Source organism: Homarus americanus, unplaced genomic scaffold (genome assembly GCF_018991925.1).
Source record: "Homarus americanus isolate GMGI-L3 unplaced genomic scaffold, GMGI_Hamer_2.0 scaffold25483, whole genome shotgun sequence".
NCBI classification, from domain to species: Eukaryota; Metazoa; Arthropoda; class Malacostraca; order Decapoda; family Nephropidae; genus Homarus; species Homarus americanus.
This window is the reverse complement of record NW_024726235.1, coordinates 4,636,001-4,656,489: the sequence shown is the minus strand read 5'-3', so window position 1 is coordinate 4,656,489 and position 20,489 is coordinate 4,636,001. Positions and strand designations below refer to the sequence as shown.

The window sequence follows — 20,489 nt, the reverse complement described above, 5'->3', positions numbered from 1 at the left end:
TCCACAGTACTTCAGATAGAATAAAAAGGCTAATTTTTTATTATGTTTAAGGTAAGATAACAATTAATTAAGCTTTCCAGGAGTTAATGACTACAACAGACCATTAATAAGTAAATATATTAACAAGGGCAGAAACTTCTCAGGGCGACGACCGAGTTACATTACTCTTATGTACTTTATCTCTTATCCTCACCTCTTCAAAGTCTACGTAGGTCTTAAAGCCACCATGAGGTTTGCTTCTTCTGTTCGAACTCATGTTGTAAGTAGCGGGTCAAGTGGTCTTCATGTGAGGGTCATTTTTCTGACATCTCTCAAGACCATTTCCAAACAGCAGCCTCCCACTGTTCGTTTCCTCTCACCGACTTTAGCTTAAGCTTTACTTTGTCTATTATGTTAATTTTAACTTGATATACAGGTATCGATATTAGATTTTAATATTTTATTGAATAATTTATGTATTTATAATCCCTTCATATTAATGTATTTCTCATAATAATTATATATAAGTTAATAAATCAGATTGTGGTCCAATATACGGACAAAGTGGGGAGTCGAAAGTTCAGCATTGTAGTTAAATTTTTAAATAAGATCAATATACTTTAATTTTGGACCATAATGGCAAATAAAATAAAAATTATAAACAGAAGCAAGTAAAATATAAAAATAAGTTTGTTAAAGAACTAGATTATAGTTTTAAGTTATACCTTCAGTGGTATATGGCTCCAAACTTCACAATGCTGAACAGTTCACCTCTAACGAGTCTTCATGAAGATAACAATTGTCATATCTATTTGTCATTTACATATTTTATGTGAATATCACATTGATGTAATTCACAATATTGGGTATAATATCGGTAATAATTGCCTTTAATATTGAGAAGCATGAAATATGTTTACAAAATGAAACGCAAGGTATTATTTTGCATAATAGGCTATGTCTGTTCAACAATTACAAGATGATGAAGTATGCTAAACAAGACTAAAGTCACTGTACAGAAAGATTCTTTCAGCTGCTTTTATAAAAGTGTTGATGTTTCATCTAAACATTCGGGTGCGCTGAAGTTTTTATCCTCTACACTACAGCACAAGTACAGTACAGTACAGACATGATTCGGATTCATAACGACTTATCAATGAGACCAATAAAATTCACGGCTTTGCATTAACTAGCTATATAGATATCATTTACCTCCTTCTGAACTATCCCTCTCATACTGTATATTCATCATAAAGCCTTAAAACTTTTATAGTTTTAGCATAAGTTACTCTCATACCAACATGACGCTGGTTGTTATAATGGTATTACTGCGTAACAAACGTAACACAGTAATTACACTGGTCCAACTACATTAAATAAATTATGAGAGATAGAACTCTGGGGAACGAAGCTTGGTGTGGGGAGAGAGCAGTGGCGGCTCGTGCATAGGGGCTGCTTTTTTGCTTTTATCCTCTTCGTAACGCCACTGATCGGCTTGTTAGCCGCCGGGCGATCGGTCACGTCTCTGTCACACACTGTTGGCAAATGCTGGGCATGCACCGGCTCCTGAAGCTGCAGTCCCCCCAGACACTCACTGCCAGGCGTATGATTCCTTTAGAGAGACAGCTGAATAATACACTACCAACAAATATATCATTTTATATGTTATTTAATTATTTTCAATACGTTGCTAAGTGAATTTTCATTAAAATCAGACCAAAATTTAAGTTACTTTCATAGTTGCTGTCAATGCTGTACGATTGATGTCTGTTATTAATTGGCGCCGCCGCCGCACTTGAAGCAGCTCAGTCTCGTACAACGTGTGGACGGTGTGGTTAAATCGTGCTTTCTTTAATTACCCTTTGACGATGGAAAATCGAGTGAAGTATTTGCAAAACATCAACTTTTCCCAGCTGACATTAAATGAAAAGACTGAAATCAAAGCAAGAGGAAGACCTACACCAGTTTTATCCATTCAACAGAACAGTACAAGCAGGAACAAAGAATATACTCGCCAGTTTAACATGAGTGTTTATGGCTCTGTGGTTGTGACGAGGCAAATACTTTATTCTGCTTTCCATGCTTATTGTTTGGTGGGGACTCGGCATAGACGAAAAGTGGTGTGACTGACTTGAGGCATTTGCCACAGAAAATAGTAATGAACTTGAACAAGCAGTTGCAGCATATCCCATGCTTGAAAAAGACAAATTGAGAACTGAACTTACTGTACTGTACACAAGAGAAGGTTTGTGTAAATCAGAAAGTCTCATAGACTTGTTGGAGATGATGAATGACAATAATCTACAGTCAACATTTTCAGACACTGTCAAGTTGCTGAAAATTTTAATAACAACTCCAATGACAACGGCAGAAGCAGAAAGGTGCTTTTCAACTTTGAAGAGAATTAAAACTTTTTTGCGCAGTACCATGGTGAATGACAGACTGTCTGCTTTAGCAGTGATATCCATTGAAAATAAAATGATAACAGAAATAAAGGATTTTAATGAAATAGTAATAAACAATTTTGCTACATCGAAGAGCAGACGCGCGGACTTTATTTTCAATTAATACTGGTCCATCACCACCAACACTACTACCATGCCCTGGGAATTAGTGGACATCAACTACAACTCATACCTGAGGTAGGTCACCTACTGTTGTGTGAGGCTTGCAGTCCCTCCATTTTATTTTCACGAGCCGCCACTGGAAGAGAGCTACAGTATATGTCTACCTGAGGTCTTGGCTCGTAATGGCTGTCATCATGTTGCTCGTCTGTGTTGACTTAGGTGTTTATTTTTTTGTTTTGTTTTTTAGATTATTCCCAAACTAAAACATCATACGCGTGTCACCAGGAAATCCTCTGTCTGTCAGCTAAGAGAGGCGGTAGTATTGAGAATAATGATGGGGTATATAAAATAGTCCTGAAAGCATAACATTTCCTTGTTGCTGGTGAACATGCAACTATCACCCAGTATTATACCTCTGAAGTAATGGGGGACTCCTACATAGGTCACCAGCCTCCTCTACTACTAGTGGTGGTAGCTGGTAATATGTCATTTATGAAGAAAAGGGGCTTAATACTTACAAAATAATAGTAACATTCTTTTTACCAGTGGAGTAAATAAGATTTATTCATACCTTCATATATTCAATATATATATATATATATATATATATATATATATATATATATATATATATATATATATATATATATATATATATATATATATATATTTCATATAAATAAAACACCACACATTATTGATTTTATCAATATATATATATATATATATATATATATATATATATATATATATATATATATATATATATAAGAGTGCATGTATTTTACTTATATAATTATATTTATCTGTGTAGTGTATTGAATAACAGGATAGAAAAAAATGAAGGAAAGAGAGAGGAAGAGGTAAGTTAAATAAGGCCTGTCCGAGTGAGAGCTGAATCAAAACCAGACTTGACCAACACTGGAGCAGGTACCGATACATCAAGGAGCCAGTTCATGCCCAGTACTTTGCCAACTGTGCATAACAGAGACGTGATTGACCGCCAAAGTCACTAACGAACCGATCAGTGGCGAAGAGGAAAAGGTAAAACAAAAAAGTGTACTGTAAAAGGGGAGACTGAAATGATGGTCTGGAATATACTTGTAAGGCTTCCTGCTGACACGCCCGTATACTTAACTCCCACAGCCATGAAACAACACTCTCTCGACGCTGAATTTAGACGCACACTAATGAAATATTGATTCCCAGAACAACGAAACTCACTTTTGTTGTTGACTCAAGTATAAACAAATGTTCCAACAACTTTGTTTTATGACGTGTAGTGGTGACGACCGGTGTTTGCATGTGTGTTGAATTTATCCATTGTTATAAATGTATATCTCACGGTACACCTAAACATATCAACACTAATCTCCTCCGTCACTCACCACCACTACCACCACCCACGACTACCTCCACCACCCACGACTACCTCCACCACCCAGGGCTACCTCCACCACCCACGACTACCTCCACCACCCGACTACCTCACCACCCGACTACCTCCACCACCCAGGGCTACATCACCACCAGGGCTACCTCCACCACCACGACTACACTCCTGCACGACTACCTCCACCACCAGGGCTACCTCCTACCCACGACTACACCTCTGCAAGGGCTACACTCCACCGCGACTACACTCCACCACCTGAGCTGCCTCCACCCACACGACCCTGCCTCCACCACCCGACTACCTCCACCACCCAGAGGCTACCTCCACCACCCACGACTACCTCCACCACCCTGGGCTGCCTCCACCACCCGGCCTCCACCACCCGACTACCTCCCACCCGACTACCTCTCCAACACCCGGCTTCACCTCCACTTGCCACGACCACCTCCACCACCCAGGGCTTCCTCCACCACCCGGCTACCTCCCACCACAGACTGCACTCCACCACACGACTTCACCTCCACCACCCGACTACCTCCCACCACCACGACCTCCACCAACCAGGGCTACCTCCACCAACCAGGGCTACCTCCACCACCCGGCCACCTCCACCACCCAGGGCTACCTCCACCACCCACCACCACCACCACCACCCACGACTACCTCCACCACCCAGGGCTACCTCCACCATCCACGACTACCTCCACCACCCGGCTTCCTCCTGCACCCACGGCTACCTCCCACACACAGGGCTACCTCCACCATCACGACTACCTCCACTGCAGGTCTACACCTCCCTCCTGTACTCCTGCTACACAGGTGTGAAAGTCTGAACACCACCTGCCCAGTGTCGTCAGTATAATGATTCACTCTGCAGTGTTATGCAACGTGTGTGTGTGTTAAAAATTACTCAAACAAATATATATAAAAGTGCCAGATGAACAAAAATGTGGATATTTAGAGACTTTATTAACGTTATTTAAGGGTAAACTAATCCTAACGATATCCGATTAAACCTCAGCTAATCTAACTTATTCTAATCTTCCATAATCGTAACCTAACTTAAACTAAATCACTCTTAGCCAACCAACCCTAACCTAACCTAACTTAACCCACCTCAAGCCTAGGCCAGCATGAAACTATTATACAATTGAATATAGAAATAGCTTATGATGAGATATTTCCTTGAGTGTTATCAATATAAAGTTCTATACAGCCAGTTTAGCGTCGCAAAACAGCTATCAATGGAACCGTTTAATGTAAATGGCTATGAATTATCAACATGTAAATAGACAGAAATACTGACCAATACATTTATAGACAGATAGACAGACAGACAGACAGACAGATAGACAGACAGACAGACAGACAGACAGACAGACAGACAGACATATATTCAATCAGTAACATCGCCTTACAAGTACACACATTGGCTTCAGGTTATACTTAAACAATGCATCAGGTATACGAACAGCGGTAAATAGTTCCTCACTTTAACACACAACAGCTCAAGTCATAATGGTTAAAGGCCTTTCACACTTCTCTGGCTGCCTCGGTACGCTTTAAATCACGCTAAAGGAACAATGTTATCACTGACTTGACCACTAACATTATTCTAAAGCTATAAATAATGAAATGATGTCTCTCTAAGTTAAGGATATTATACAGTTTAAAGATATATATACAAGTAGAAATAGATTAGTTAGTCGTCAAAGGGAATTGGGAAAGAAATTGGGGATACGAATTGTTCGGGGAGACTGTGGTAGATATTGTATATAGCTGTCTACTGTGTATATAAACTGTGTGTGTGTGTGACTACAGGTGTGTGGCAGTGTGTTACTACAGGTGTGTGGCAGTGTGTTACTACAGGTGTGCGACAGTGTGTTACTACAGGTGTATGACAGTGTGTTACTACAGGTGTGTGACAGTGTGTTACTACAGGTGTGTGACTGTGTTACTACAGGTGTGTGGCAGTGTGTTACTACAGGTGTGCGACAGTGTGTTACTACAGGTGTGTGACAGTGTGTTACTACAGGTGTGTGGCAGTGTGTTACTACAGGTGTGTGGCAGTGTGTTTACTACAGGTGTGGCTGTGTTACTACAGGTGTGTGGCAGTGTGTTTACTACAGGTGTGCGACAGTGTGTTACTACAGGTGTGTGACAGTGTGTTACTACAGGTGTGTGGCAGTGTGTTACTACAGGTGTGTGGCAGTGTGTGTTACTGAGGTATGTGGCAGTGTGTTACAGGTGTGTGACAGTGTGTTTTGGGTGTGTGGCTGTGTACTACAGGTGTGTGGCAGTGTGTTACTACAGGTGTGCGACAGTGTGTTACTACAGGTGTGTGACGGTGTGTTACTAGCAGGTGTGTGGGCAGTGTGTTACTACAGGTGTGTGGCAGTGTGTTACTGCAGGTGTGTGGCAGTGTGTTACTACAGGTATGTGGCAGTGTGTTACTACAGGTGTGTGGCAGTGTGTTACTACAGGTATGTGGCAGTGTGTTACTACAGGTGTGTGGCAGTGTGTTACTACAGGTGTGTGGCAGTGTGTTACTACAGGTGTATGATGATGGTGTGTGACTATAGGTGTGTGACGGTGACTACAGACGTATGATGGTGTGTTATTACAGATGTGTTACTTCAGGTGTATGATGATGGTGTGTGACTACAGGTGTGTGACGGTGTGACTACAGACGTATGATGGTGTGTTATTACAGATGTTATTTACTACAATTGTATGATGATGATGTGTGACTACAAGACATGCTGATGATGATATTTACTCTCACTCCTTTTCTCCTCCTCATTCTCTCTCTCTCTCTCTCTCTCTCTCTCTCTCTCTCTCTCTCTCTCTCTCTCTCTCTCTCTCTCTCTCTCTCTCTCTCTCTCTCTCTCTCTCTCTCTCTTAGTACATCTTTCCATAAAGAAATAAAAGTTCGCTATAGTTTACTACGCATCCATACAACAGCCAATGGGATTGCTCGTGCTTCATGGCGAGATAAAAGTTGTCGTTGATTGGCTGATATGACTCGTGCAACGATGTCTTGTCTTAGTCACAGAACTTGGTAGTCTCGTGAGGCGAACACAAACTATTGGCTGTGGAGGCGGTTTTCTTGGTCAGATTATGGTTGAGTCCTCGGTGACGGGATGTTTATTATGGTGACACACAAAACTCCGGAAGAGCAACAACAACATGAACCTGATTTAGTTAAGCACTCAGGTTCCTTGATAAGACACATTCAGAGTTGCCACTTTCCGTAAATGTAGATGGAAGCTCTAATAAGTCTTGTAAATGTGTTTGTCGTATGTTTGGTTTACTATACTGACGGAGGGAGAGTTTCCTGGTGGAGGTGTAGCGTGGGGATGGAGGTTATGATAACTCTGGGGAGGCGGGACACATAAACACTGAGCGGCACCCGACTCTATAGGTGCCAGCTTTAGCGGAAACATGGGAATCAGTGCCTTGCTTGATGGTATACGGAATCGTTCTCATTGTTCGCTCTCGTGTCTCTCACTCGCGGAACTTGTCACTTATGTTATGGTGAAGAGTCGGAAACTTTTACCGCTGACGGCCACCTTCCACATCGCTCACATACTCTCTATAGCGAAGAGTATTCCACGTCACTACTATCTATAGTAAACATTACTATATCTTGTGCCGTCTGCCTGGTGGATGGGTGTAGCTGGTGAGGCCTCGTGTCGGTGGAATAAAGTGTTCTCATCGGAAACTGAGTTGCTGCATCAACAAAAACTCACTTACATGGACCGTAGCCGGGAAGTACATGATAATTGCCCGTTCTAGACGCAGTAACATTTGGCATCATGGTGACGAGGTATACAATAGACCAGATACTGTCTTACGCCCACACCACGCCTACATTCCCTTACAACACAACGTCGTCGTCGCCACCAACAGGCACCCCACCCTCCTCCACCCCTACACCTAGACTCTCGAGAGAGTCCCCGCCACCAGCTGACAGGGAGGACAATAAAAGCATAGAGGTCACAAAGAAAGATGATATCCACAAGTGCTTAACACCCATGGGTGTTAAGCACTTGGAAGACGCGGAGAGTCCCACGGAGAGTCCCACGGAGAGTCCCACGGAGAAGGAGGCTGGTGAAGGGACAAAAGAGATGGACATCTTGGAAGAAGATATTAGTCGCCCGACCCTGGCCAGACCCGTGGCCCTACGAATCCCGCAGAGACCCAACATGACGCTCCACGAGAGGCCGACACTGGAGACCACCGCCGGGGACCCCAGAACGGGGCTGAGGCCGGAGGTACAGTACGGTGGTGCAGGTTATGATGTGATGAGCGGCCTGGGTGTGGGCGGCGGGGTGTACGGGCTGATGCTACGACAGTACATGGAGGCTCATTATCGTGGCCTAGCTAACTCTGGCACCTACCTGCCGCTCCCCTATCCCGTCCTAGACCCAGGTGAGTCTTATTACCCTCCCTCTCTCTCACGGACCAAACACTGATAACTTATCTTAAGGCGACTCCAGAGAATAACTTTACTTTTTGGAAGGGTTAGAATAAATTGTTTTAAACACACACACATACACACACACACGGAACTGTCATAATCATACAATGGAGCAGGTAAGTAGGAGGTCGACGGGTCAAGCTCAACACAAGTAGCCAAAACTGGAGGCTGTTAAACGTAGATCCTGAGACAATTATTACACAGCCAGCAGAGTTCACTAGTAGGTGTTGTCCAGTTGATCTAGGATGGTGACAAATTTGCTTTAAGGATTTGGGTATCAGCTGATGCTAAACGGGTCTGTTGTATGTCAGTAAGTCTGTTAATGATTAAGACATGTTAACCGGTCCGTTGCACCCACCAGGTCTCGCTTACCCGCTGGTGGGACGGTCACGGCGACGCGGAGGACAAGTGAGGTTCACCTGTGACCAAACTAGCCAACTGGAGGCGTGGTTCTCCCGCCACAAGTACATCACCCCGCCACAGAGGAAGACCATAGCCAGGGACCTCAACCTCCAGGAGCGTCAGGTGAGGCCAGGGAGGGTCAGAGGGAGGTAGGTAAGGAAAGAGGGAGGGGGAGGGGGGAGTCGGGAAAGGGAGGAGGGTGGCCAGGGAAAGTCGTACAGAGAGGAAGGGCAGGGAAAGAGAGAGGAAAGGTAGGGAGAGGGAGAGAGAGGGAAGACAGGGAAAGAGGGAGGAAGAGAGAGACGCCACAGGAAAAGAGAGGTCAGGGAGGGAAGGTACATCACTTCACACACACACACACACACACACACACTACTGACCTTAATTCACTCATGCAACTCTCTCTCTCTCTCTCTCTCTGTCTCTCTCACTTCCTATTTTTTCTCAATTTCTATCTCTTGTATAAATATATATTTTCTTTAATTCTATCTCTCTCTTTCTTTCTTATCATATTTTCTTCTCCTCTTCAATTACAATCTTTTATCATCTTTAAATATCATCCTCAATTTCTTGTCTTTCTCTCTCTCTCCTCCTATGTCCTTCTCCACTACCAATATTCTCTCTCTCTCTCATTACTTCATTACTTCCACTCTTCCCATCTTCTCTCACCCTCTTTCCCTTCTTCCTCTCTCTCTCCCCCCCCTCTTTTATCTCTCTCATCCCACCTCCCACCATTCACTAGGATAACTTTTTTCTCCTTTCCCATCCTAAATACATATCCTTCTCCCTCCCCCATTCCTATGCCCATCATCCTGCACCTCACTGAAGTCTCTCTCTTCAGGCGCTTCTCGATAGTCAGTTGTTTTGAAACCTCTTGAAGTAAGTCTCGATAGTCATTTGTTTTGAAACCTCTTGAAGTGAGTCTCGATAGTCATTTGTTCTGAAACCTCTTGAAATGAGTCTCGATAGTCATTTGTTTTGAAACCTCTTGAAGTGAGTCTCGATAGTCATTTGTTCTGAAACCTCTTGAAATGAGTCTCGATAGTCATTTGTTTTGAAACCTCTTGAAGTGAGTCTCGATAGTCATTTGTTCTGAAACCTCTTGAAATGAGTCTCTATAGTCAGCTGTTTTGAAACCTCTGGAGGCGAGTCGAAGAAATAGAGACGGGAAGGAAGTATGTTCAAGACGTTATTTAACTAACTCTAGATAACAAGTTTGGTCGACTGTTTCCTGAATTAATAATATTGTTTTTTGTGTTTTCCCATTGTTTTTATTATTGTTTTTATTATTATTATTTTTCAAATTAATTGTCTCATTTTATTTTCATTTCATTTGGTTTTACTATTTTTTTCGAGTTATTCTTTTTTCATTATTTACTTTGGGTTTATTTTATTATTTTTCATTATTACTTATTTTCTTCTATTTTATTCATTTATTTTTCTTCATCTTTATTTATTTACTTATGTTTTATATTCGTTTTCTTATTTATTTTATTCGTAAGGACTTTGTAGTGAGCTTATTGATGGTATATAGTTGTAAATAACCGAAAAATACTGTGTGTGTGTGTGTGTGTGTGTGTGTGTGTGTGTGTGTGTGTGTGTGTGTGTGTGTGTGTGTGTGTGTGTCTATTGCTTGAAAATATTAAATGATGACACATGGTTGTACGTACACAGATTCAGCAGATTAATACTCACTATCCCCACCTCTCCTCCTTTTCCTGCCTGCACTCTCCCCCTCCTTCTGTCTCCTCCCCTCCTTCTCTTCTTCCCCCCCTCCTCCCTCCTGCCTCCTCTCGACCAATCAGCTCATCTCCTCTGTCAACAGTGTACGTGTTTTTTACTGTAGTTTCTCACGCTTTACATCCGGGTTACACAACTGTCTCCTTCCTGTATCTCTTCCCATATTTGTTGGTTTATTGTTCTCCTTCTCCTTCCTCTTCCTCTCTCTCTCGCTCGCTCTCTCTCCCTCTCTCTCTCTCTCTTCCCTCTTTCCTTCCTCTGCCTCCGCCTCTCTTCTCCATTCCTCCTTCCTCTCCCATCTCTGTTCCTCCTTTCCTTCTCCCTCCTTTCCTTCTCCCTCCCTCACCTCCCTCTTTCCTCTCCTTCGTTCGTACCTAGAGCTTAAGTCAACTGCTTAACAAACAATAATCTATGTAATTTACCTCAGAGAACTTAACGACTGTACTACTTAATTGCTGGTCGTTTCCTTACCAGGTGAAGACGTGGTTTCAGAACAGACGGGCCAAGTGGAGGAAGGTGCAAGCCCAGGTGAGTAAATGTGTTGTCTGTTACCTGGGTAGATGATTAAGGTAGATGAGTTGGTCAAGGTAGATGTGGGTCATACCTGGTAGATGATCAAGGTAGATGTGGGCTTTTATCAACACATAGTAGAATGTTTTAAACCAGAACCTCCTTACCTCGACCATTTAACCTAACAAAAGGGTCACCCTCTTCGGCGCCTTCCCCAGATAGGTGTGTGTAGTGTCTGGCTTTCTTTACTGAACTTATTATGACTTGAGTGTAACAATACCAGTTAAATTTGAGGCGGTAGTGGTGATGGTAGTGTTGTGTGGAAGGGAAGGGATGGGATGGTGGCATTGTGGAAGGGGTGGGGTAGTGGTGTGTGGGATAGAGGTAGTAGTAATGATGGAGGTAAGTAGTGGTGGTGGTGTTAGAGGGGTAGTGGTAGTGGTAGTGGTGGAGGAGGTAAGTAAGTAGTATTAATGGTGGCGGTGATAGTGGCAGTTGTGGGGTGATGGTGGTGGTGGTTGTGGTGGGGGGCTGGGGTAGTGAGGGGCTCAGATCATATCATTAAACTGCTCGGGTAATAATACTCTTTCACACTATCATTGACTAATCCCCAGCGATAACACTGTCATTATCATCTCGTGTTCTCTATAAGATTATTCACTGATGGTATATAATCATGAGGTTATCTTGAGAGCTAAGATTGGTGTTAGATCATTGAAAATTATCATCGCTAAGATTATTATTTATTTTCCGATCGTAAATAATCATAGTTTGTTTCGAATCCTAATTGACGGTGTTACATGAGAGCTGTTCAACGTCTCTTTACTGATGATTTATCCATTACTGTGCAACATAAACATACTGCAGTCGTGAAGAAAAAATATAAATTCCACAACACGCGAGACTCCTAAGGGTTTTGAATGAGTCTCTGGAGTATTGGAACGAGTCTCTGGAACGTTGGAACGAGTCTCTGGAATACTGGAACAGATATTTGGAATGTTGGAACGAGTCTTTGAAATGTTGTGGAACGTGACTTTGAAGTACTGGAATGAGTCCTAGAGTGTTGGAACGAGTCTCTGGAATACTAGTATTAAGTAGTGGTGGTTATTGGTGGTGGTAGTAGTGGTGGTTATTGGTGGTGGTAGTAGTGGTGGTTATTGGTGGTGGTAGTAGTGGTGGTTATTGGTGGTGGTAGTAGTGGTGGTTTATTGGTGGTGGTAGTAGTAGTGGTGGTTATTGGTGGTGGTAGTAGTAGTGGTGGTTATTGGTGGTGGTAGTAGTGGTGGTTATTGGTGGTGGTAGTAGTGGTGGTTATTGGTGGTGGTAGTAGCGGTGGTGGTGGTTTAGTGTTGATGATAGTAGCGCCAGTAGTGGTGGTGGTTATCGCTGGTGCCGGTAAGGGCGGTAATAGTGTAGATAGTGCCATTAAGAGCGTCAGTGGATACAATTTCAAGATAAGAGAGAGGTAACTCACACACATACTGCAAGCGCTATGGCCGCCAGTATCTACAACACAGAGGAAGTTAACCTTGATAAAACGTTTTTTGGTAATTTTAGGACGCGATAAGATACACAATTATATTCTGAGGTGAGCTGTTGAGGACGTGTGATACCCCATTATACGCAGTAAATGTTTCCCTCCCCATCAACTACACGGCTCCGTGAGGTGTAGCCTTCACTGCTCTCTGTGCTACACCTTTCACTTGCTCTACCCCCCTCCCCTCCCCTGTATTTTCGACGAACCTCTACACTTTTTAACGTATTGTGTTGATTTTTGTGTGTGTATTTTTCCCAACCTGTTTTTGTATTTTTTGTTATGTTTCATGTGTCGTGCATTGGTCTACCCCCAGCATGATTGATATATGAGTCCATGTTTCGTTACCTTCAGTTTTGTTCGTGTCTATTCCTCTCTTCTGTGTCTTCTGTCTTCCGTACACCTCTCATTTACCAGTAACTGCCAGCGATAGCGTCACTCCCTCTAGTGCCAGTATCAGGGGCAGCAGTATATAATCAGTGCTTCCTGTCTACTGCCTCATTACCTCTCTGCATAAAATTTAGTCCCGGAAGTTTTACCGGTGATACTCTCCTGACGTATATCGTTCTGTACCGGACACGACGCGACACAGTGAACTGAAATGTGTATGGACGACGCGTGTAAGCTCTCAGGGCTCTTTACCTCACCTTTTTCCTCTGACTAGGGACAGGGAAATGCATAATAAAGGCAGCGTCATTATATTTGTATCGCAGCCTGACCAGCTCTGTTAAACGTTTTCCTAAAGTGTTCAAGAATGTGCATAACTTATCGTGTCATAATCCTCCTGTTTTTAATGACAATTAATATAATATAGACTAGACACAGGTAATTATTCAAACTTCTATTAGTTGTATGATTACTGAGAGAGAGAGAGAGAGAGAGAGAGAGAGAGAGAGAGAGAGAGAGAGAGCCATCAGCAGCACCTGTGTGACGTTTGGAACATTTTCCGGGTGCCTATCTCCACCACAACGATAAAATGGTCACACAACTACCACAAATTACACAAAAAATCTTAGCGTATTACAGCCATCACCTCGTTACTACCTAGGAGAGGAAATGATGAGTTAGTGGTCCAACAAGGTAAAAATAACGAATTATCCATTATCACTTCACATAGACAGAACACCGTGATTAAAACCCGTCACACGATACACATCAACATCACACTTCCCGTTTTCTTCTCTTATTTTGGAGACTATTAACTACATCTGTTACAAATCGTCGACAGAAATACTAAAAAGACACAAACATTTGCCTCTTGTGCGGTACAGGAAGGCAGATATGATACAGGAGCCAATACAGGATCATAGACCAAACTACAGTACTGTATTAAGAAGTTTATATATACTACACCCGCCAGAATTACCTGACAAATAGCGGGAACACCACTCGTGTCACATTAGTAACTTATATGTAAAGAAACACACGAAAATAAAAATTCCAGGTACATCTAATTAACCAAGACGTGTGTTCCTAGTCTAATAATGCTCACACGCTCAAAGATTTTTTTTGGTAGGATTGAAATAGTCAAGTAAAATCCTGTCATATTAATATTCATGGTATTGTTACGGGGGCAGGTAAGGAGAGATGGGCCCAGATATGATAAGTGTGAGTAGAGAACAGTAACGTGGGGGAAGCATTTGTGGGTGTGAAAAGCGAAATAAAACTGTAATAAATAAAAAAAATCTTTACTTTGATTATTTCATATTATGACTGACATTAGAGGGAAATATTTGTAAATGTCGCTGGTATTGTAATTTATGTTTAGTTTCTCGTTTGAAGGTGAATTCTTACGGAGTGGAGTAGTGATAGTCATTTACCTCACCCAAGGAGCTAGAGGACTTGGGAAGTAAACCTAGTGTTCATTTTAAGGATTTAACATTAATGAACCTAATTTTAAAATAATCTAATTTGAATGCGAATCCGAGTACAGTATATAGTTATTCCAAAAGGGACGTGCTAAGATATCGGGCGCGTGTGTCCATGACTTACCCCGCACGAGTACTGTACCACCAGGAGGCTGTGGGCCATTTGTGATACACTTTTCATCACCTTTAAAACTAAGGCATTAGTATCATTAGTAACCTTCACATGTAGGCTACGTCTTTTTCGCCTTTGGTAACTTTTCAAAACTAAACCTCATTAATGATCCTCATACCCCCCAAAATTTTTCGGCATTCATTGATCTTCAAAACTAACCTAATTCAACACCGCCCCCCCCCCCACACACACCGTAGAGACGTGATCCTCATAAACTTATAGGTATCGCCTGTGAGGTGGCCACGACGTATCACAACTAACTGCTGATCATTCCCAACATCAGGTCTGAAGTAGAACAAGGTTAAGGTATCAGCCTGGTTAAGGTGTTTACTCATAGGGTATTACTGTGGTTGATCCTCATTTACCCCGTTTATACACCACACTCCAGACTGTCTTGTAATGTAATTTGTGTGAGATACGGTACATAAACACCTTCAGTATTTTCTTCAAGAGTGGTGGTGGTGGGGATACCTAATACCTTCTAAATTTATTGTTGGAGTCAAGGTGCTTGAAATGGTTAAGTAACTTCATAATCCATCACTTTATAAAGAGCCTGTATTAAAGTGCTTAGTACGCCAAATACACGTCTGTAAATTATAAATGATACCGAGTAATAAAATTGTTACCTTGATCATCATTCTATTGCACAACATTGCTCCCCCTTCGTCCCCCCCGCCCGCTCCTCGTCTCTGTAAAATAAAATAAAATATTCCATCCCACCTGCTTCTGAAGGGTAATGTTCCCGTAAAGAATACAATTCATTACAGGCGCTAAAGCCAACAAGCATATACACAAGAATACAGATACCGAGGCTTGTGGCCAGAGCTTGTTACATACACCCCCAACACAGCAAGAGAGGCATTCATATCACGCCGTAATCCTTCACACGGCGACGGGGGTCTTAAACCTTTGCTCGTTTCACACATTAAAAAAGTTTGGGTTGTAAACATTAAGGCGAGTGTGAGATAGTCGACGTTCAAGGCTGTGTAAAAGTAGGTGTTGCACTCCTCTGTCGTGCTCTGTGAACTGTGGCATCTTACTGTTCAATGTCTCCCGGACGTGTGTCTCTTATCAGTCATATTAATATTTATTCTTCACTAACTAAAAATAAATAGCCCCGTTGATATATATTTTTCTTCACAGCGGGGATTTATATTTATGTTTTTCGGTAACACGTAGACGAAAAATAAATTTGAGCGCTACATCAAGTGGAAGACTTTTTTTACTAAACCATTAACCCGGGAAAAAATGATGAGGCCGTTTTATTATTCAGTCTTCCACGAAGTCTGGAGAGAGTTTGGGGATCAGTGAAGAGATCAAACTGTACAAGGTGTCGTCTGGTGGGTGTACTGTACTCATCGCTCCCTGACACACGGAAGTTGTCTATAATCCTTACTCCAAATAGCTGGACTATGCATGTCTCCACTTCTTCAAGGACACTATTATTATATTAAAAATTTTCACGGGTGAAAAATGAATATATTAACAGGTGAGTGGATGAACAACGAAATGAAGAATGAATACAAGTTCCCATTCGTTTGATGCAGTTTACGGGAAAACTACAATATAAGTCTCTGTGCCGCCCTGCAGGATCCCATAACCTCATCACCTGGAGGTACACCTCAGGTAGTCTCCATTATCGAGGTGAGACACAGGAGAGGGGGGGGGGGCGCTGCTGGGAGTATTGACGGAGTATCGTCGTTCAATCACTGATAAGAGAGCCACTAACACCTCCACTAACACCTACTTGACACTGATACAGATAGTCCCAACGATAACATCACCACTCAGCGCAAGTGTTCCTCCTCCTCCTCCTCCTCTTTACGTAAGGGCCGCCCCAGCTGGAATGTTTTGATTGATGGCTCTTTCATTAAGGCGTCCAAGACTCTGGCGTCAGCAACAGTTCAGGTGTTGGGTAATGATAATCGTGTTATGGATATTGGTTATACTTGTGACAGGTATTAAGTGAGGTGGATTATAGGAAGGACATACAGTAAGTTATTTAATTACACTTTAGCAAAATGACACCCTGAACCATAACGTGCCGCAATTACTGCCCTTTAAATGTATCGGCTTTTGTGTGTGTGTGTGTGTGTGTGTGTGTGTGTGTGTGTGTGTGTGTGTCAGGTATGGGGCGATTGAGTTTCAAATTTAACTAGTTAAGTTAATTTAAATTTTTTCCTATTAAGTTAAGTTCACCTGATTTTTTGAACATTAACTAATTAAGTTAAGATTTTTTCGATTAAGTTAAGTTAACCAATGTGTGTCAAATTTGCTTAGGGGAATTTTCATGTGGATTAAATATCTTAATATCCCGTATATGTTTTCCAGAAGAGTCAATGAATACTGTAGTTTGAATACTTGATAGTGAGGCAGTCTGTCACACTACTTCCTTGGTATGAATAAGTCTTGAGAAAAATAATTAAAAATTCTTGACTTTTTTATTGTTTCAGTATGCAAGACCACGTCAGACTTTCTTACTTGAAAAATTATATCATGATAAGATAATAATTCTGATTATCAACTAAATAATAATCACTGAAAGTTTATTACACTTTATAATGCTAAATATATTGGATACTCACTGGGCACAAGGGCTGGTGTGTTATATATTAATTATTTGTTATTTTTTCCAAGGAATTAATTGATAATTAATCGAAGTTAATCAATTTATTTGCCAAAATATAGATTAAGTTAAGTTAAACTGTTATTTCAAAAGTTAACTAGATAATCTAAGTTAATTAATTGCCCCATGCCTGGTGAGTGTGTGTGTGTGTGTGTGTGTGTGTGTGTGTGTGTGTGTGTGTGTGTAAAGATGTTTATAGTGTTTATTCTATGGGTATATAAATTCAGGTGTATTGAAGAGATACATGTCTTCACACATTCATGTTGACACTGCGTATTAGGCACAGAGACACAATAGACGTCTCCTCTAAGACAAACAGGTTGAGAAAAGTGTAGTGCCAACTTTTAAACCTATAGTACAAGTTTGAAAGGCTTTTAGATTAAGTAGCATCAAAACTCTACTTGAGACTATCATAAGTAGACGCATTCTCTTACCTTCAGTTTAGAGAAAAAAAAATCAACGTACAAAGCTTTAAGAGTATAATGAGTAAATCCGTGTTGAGATGTGTCTCTGACAGCAGCGAAATCTCTCTCGCGTTAGAATCCAGTTTTGAAAAAAAACAAGAAAAGAAAAAGTTCTTATCTGGTTCAACATCTATCATTAAAGTATCTTCAGCTTCTCCGGTACAATACTATCTTGGCCCTGATAAGAGCCTCTTTCCTTTGCGACCATCTGGTGTTCCTTCATGTTTTCTGAGTCAACACAGGTGACTCACACAACCCAGTATATCGTAAACTCGTACAGTGTCGAGGAACACTATGCTAGCGTCCCTTGTTGTAGTGGTACAGAGATCGCTCGATTAAAACTGTTAAGGTATTAACTAGGAAACATGCACGTAAGTTTTAACAACAGTAATGAGACATCCTTGATCCCCTGACGTGATTACTTAAAGGGGGCATTTCAAATCACTACCATAATCCTGGTTAATGTTAATGAACACGATATATCAGTTTGTATTCCAATAAGTTTTACTGTTAATAAAATGCATGTCGCCGGAAAATTCTGTAATCCACTCTTGTGATAATATTTTCAACTGCACCGTGAAATCTGTACTCATGATTATCGTTAAAAGTGTACTCCGTGTGTCATGAGAAAAAGGGCGATTATCGACGTCAGATAACCATAATTAATTAGAGTTATTATCAAGGGAAAAATGAGTGGTGAAAAGCGATGTGTGCGATCAGAGGGATTTGATGAGGTCATAGATTAGCCGGAGATATCGCTTATGTGTACCAGCGTACTGAGAGGGGTGAGAAGCACCTTAAATACTCGACCACCTCTAGAACTCCTATAATAGTGTCTGTAGCTATTGTTGTGTCTGTCAGTACATGTATGTCTATTTTGCCCTCTCACATGTGTGAGAGGGCAAATGTGTGTACGAAGTGTAGAGTGATGCGAGGGATTTCATGAAATAATGAATATTGTACATTTTGGTGTTTCAGAATGGTGAGGGAGCTCCTCCAGAGAACACCTCTTCTCCCGCCACTTCACATGACGGCAGCGAAGACGACCCCATGGAGGAAGACCACCTGGAGGAAGGTACTGACAGAAACAACCACAGTGATAGCACCCACCAGGGCGGGAAGACGGAGGCAAGCAACAACAACAACAACACGAAGGAACAAAACAAGAAATCAATCCCATGGGAAAAAACAAACACAAAGAACAAGTAGATGAATACTCGCTTTAAGAGAACAAATTATAGATGGATAGCTGGGAAACCTTTTACAAAATTCTAAATAAAGTTAAAACATAAAACTAAAGTATGAATTCGAGAAGAAGAGAAAATAATGTTATGTTGATCACACCTAACGTTCTTGTGTTTACAAATGATGTGTTATGGGTAACTATTTGATTTGGCTACGAATATATGTTAATATTTACATATACTGTGAGTCATACATTCCTAGACATACACAGTACTTATAAAGAGAAAATATTAATACATAACAAACATATATGCATGAAAATATACGTAGATTAAATACAAACAGTATATACAAACGTGAGCGGTAATATTTTTTAAAACAAGGAAAAGTTTCTAAGTCCGCTTTAAATCCAAGTTCAGTTCAAGAACCTATAATATTCACATCGAGATCATTTTAAGAAGTTTAGTCTTTTATGGAGTACGAAAGGAATAAGCAAAAATGGAAGACGTTTGGCTGGAACAGAGATTTTGGCTAACATGCTAAAAGTATCCAACAATCACAGAAGAGGTTCGTTACTAGGCTATAATATTTTATATCTACATACATTGGGAATATACAAATGCATTAGACCTTATATAAATATTTCTTGTGGTGGTCAGAAACTTCCACCTTCAAGGCACATAACAGATATACAAGTGATGGAAAAAATGGTGCATTGAATCGAATTGGCAAGAGGCAGGAAATTTGTCAATGTAACAGTGCCGCTATCTTGCCGTCTATGCTAATATAAAGTTGTTGCTTAATTTGTATATAGTCTGTGATCAATGAAGCATGAGGGTGACAGCAGCCTGGACGTTATCTTTCATAGTCTTATTGTTGGTAGAAGTTCAAGGACATATAACTATATTTGAAGTAGTAGTTGTATCGATTCTTAAATACAAAATTACATGTGTTATTCTCAGTGCCGGATTTAGACCTGTGGAGGCCCATGGACAGCCTCTTTGTGGAGGCCCCCCTCATTATAAGTACCTAAGAGGGTGAGGTGGCGAGTGAAGCCAGCCTAAATATCTGGGAGTTCCGGGGGGCGCTGTAGGCCCCCCGGGAAAATTTTGAAATTTGAACACTTCTTTGGAGAATTTTGAAGCCATATGCAGTTATATTGAGGAAATTAGAACACACCGCCCTGATGGCATTCGTAATGGAAGTGATAATGAAAAAAATATTTTATTTGTTTTTTAATCTCAATTTCGTTATTCCATGTAGTTCATTTTTACGGTTCGTAGGAAAACCAGGTATTCATGAATTTCAAGGAGTAGCTAGCCTAATATCTATCACGCTTCTTGCTGAACATAGTTTTACGTGATGGAATAGATAAACATGAATTTTAAAGAATGAAAATAAAAATAATCCAAATGAATAAACAAATAAATAAAATATTGTAATACGTGGAGGCCACCAGATTGTGGAGGCCCCTGGGCAGCTGCAGTGCCCACTCCTGAATCCGGCCCTGGCTATTCTGATAAAATTCGAGATTAATGAAAAAAGTAAGAATTCTGTTACGTT

General features: G+C 41.2%; 1 protein-coding gene across 1 annotated transcript; it reads left to right on the top strand.

Annotated features, from left to right (window-relative positions):
- Positions 1–7,406: 7,406 nt before the first annotated feature.
- On the top strand, positions 7,407–19,961 carry LOC121865461 (homeobox protein DBX1-like). The gene is made up of 4 exons (XM_042364907.1): positions 7,407–8,376; positions 8,787–8,950; positions 11,042–11,095; positions 18,720–19,961. Exons 1-4 carry the CDS (start codon positions 7,761–7,763, stop codon positions 18,948–18,950), a joined length of 1,065 nt encoding a protein of 354 aa, XP_042220841.1. The 5' UTR covers positions 7,407–7,760; the 3' UTR covers positions 18,951–19,961.
- Positions 19,962–20,489: the final 528 nt, after the last annotated feature.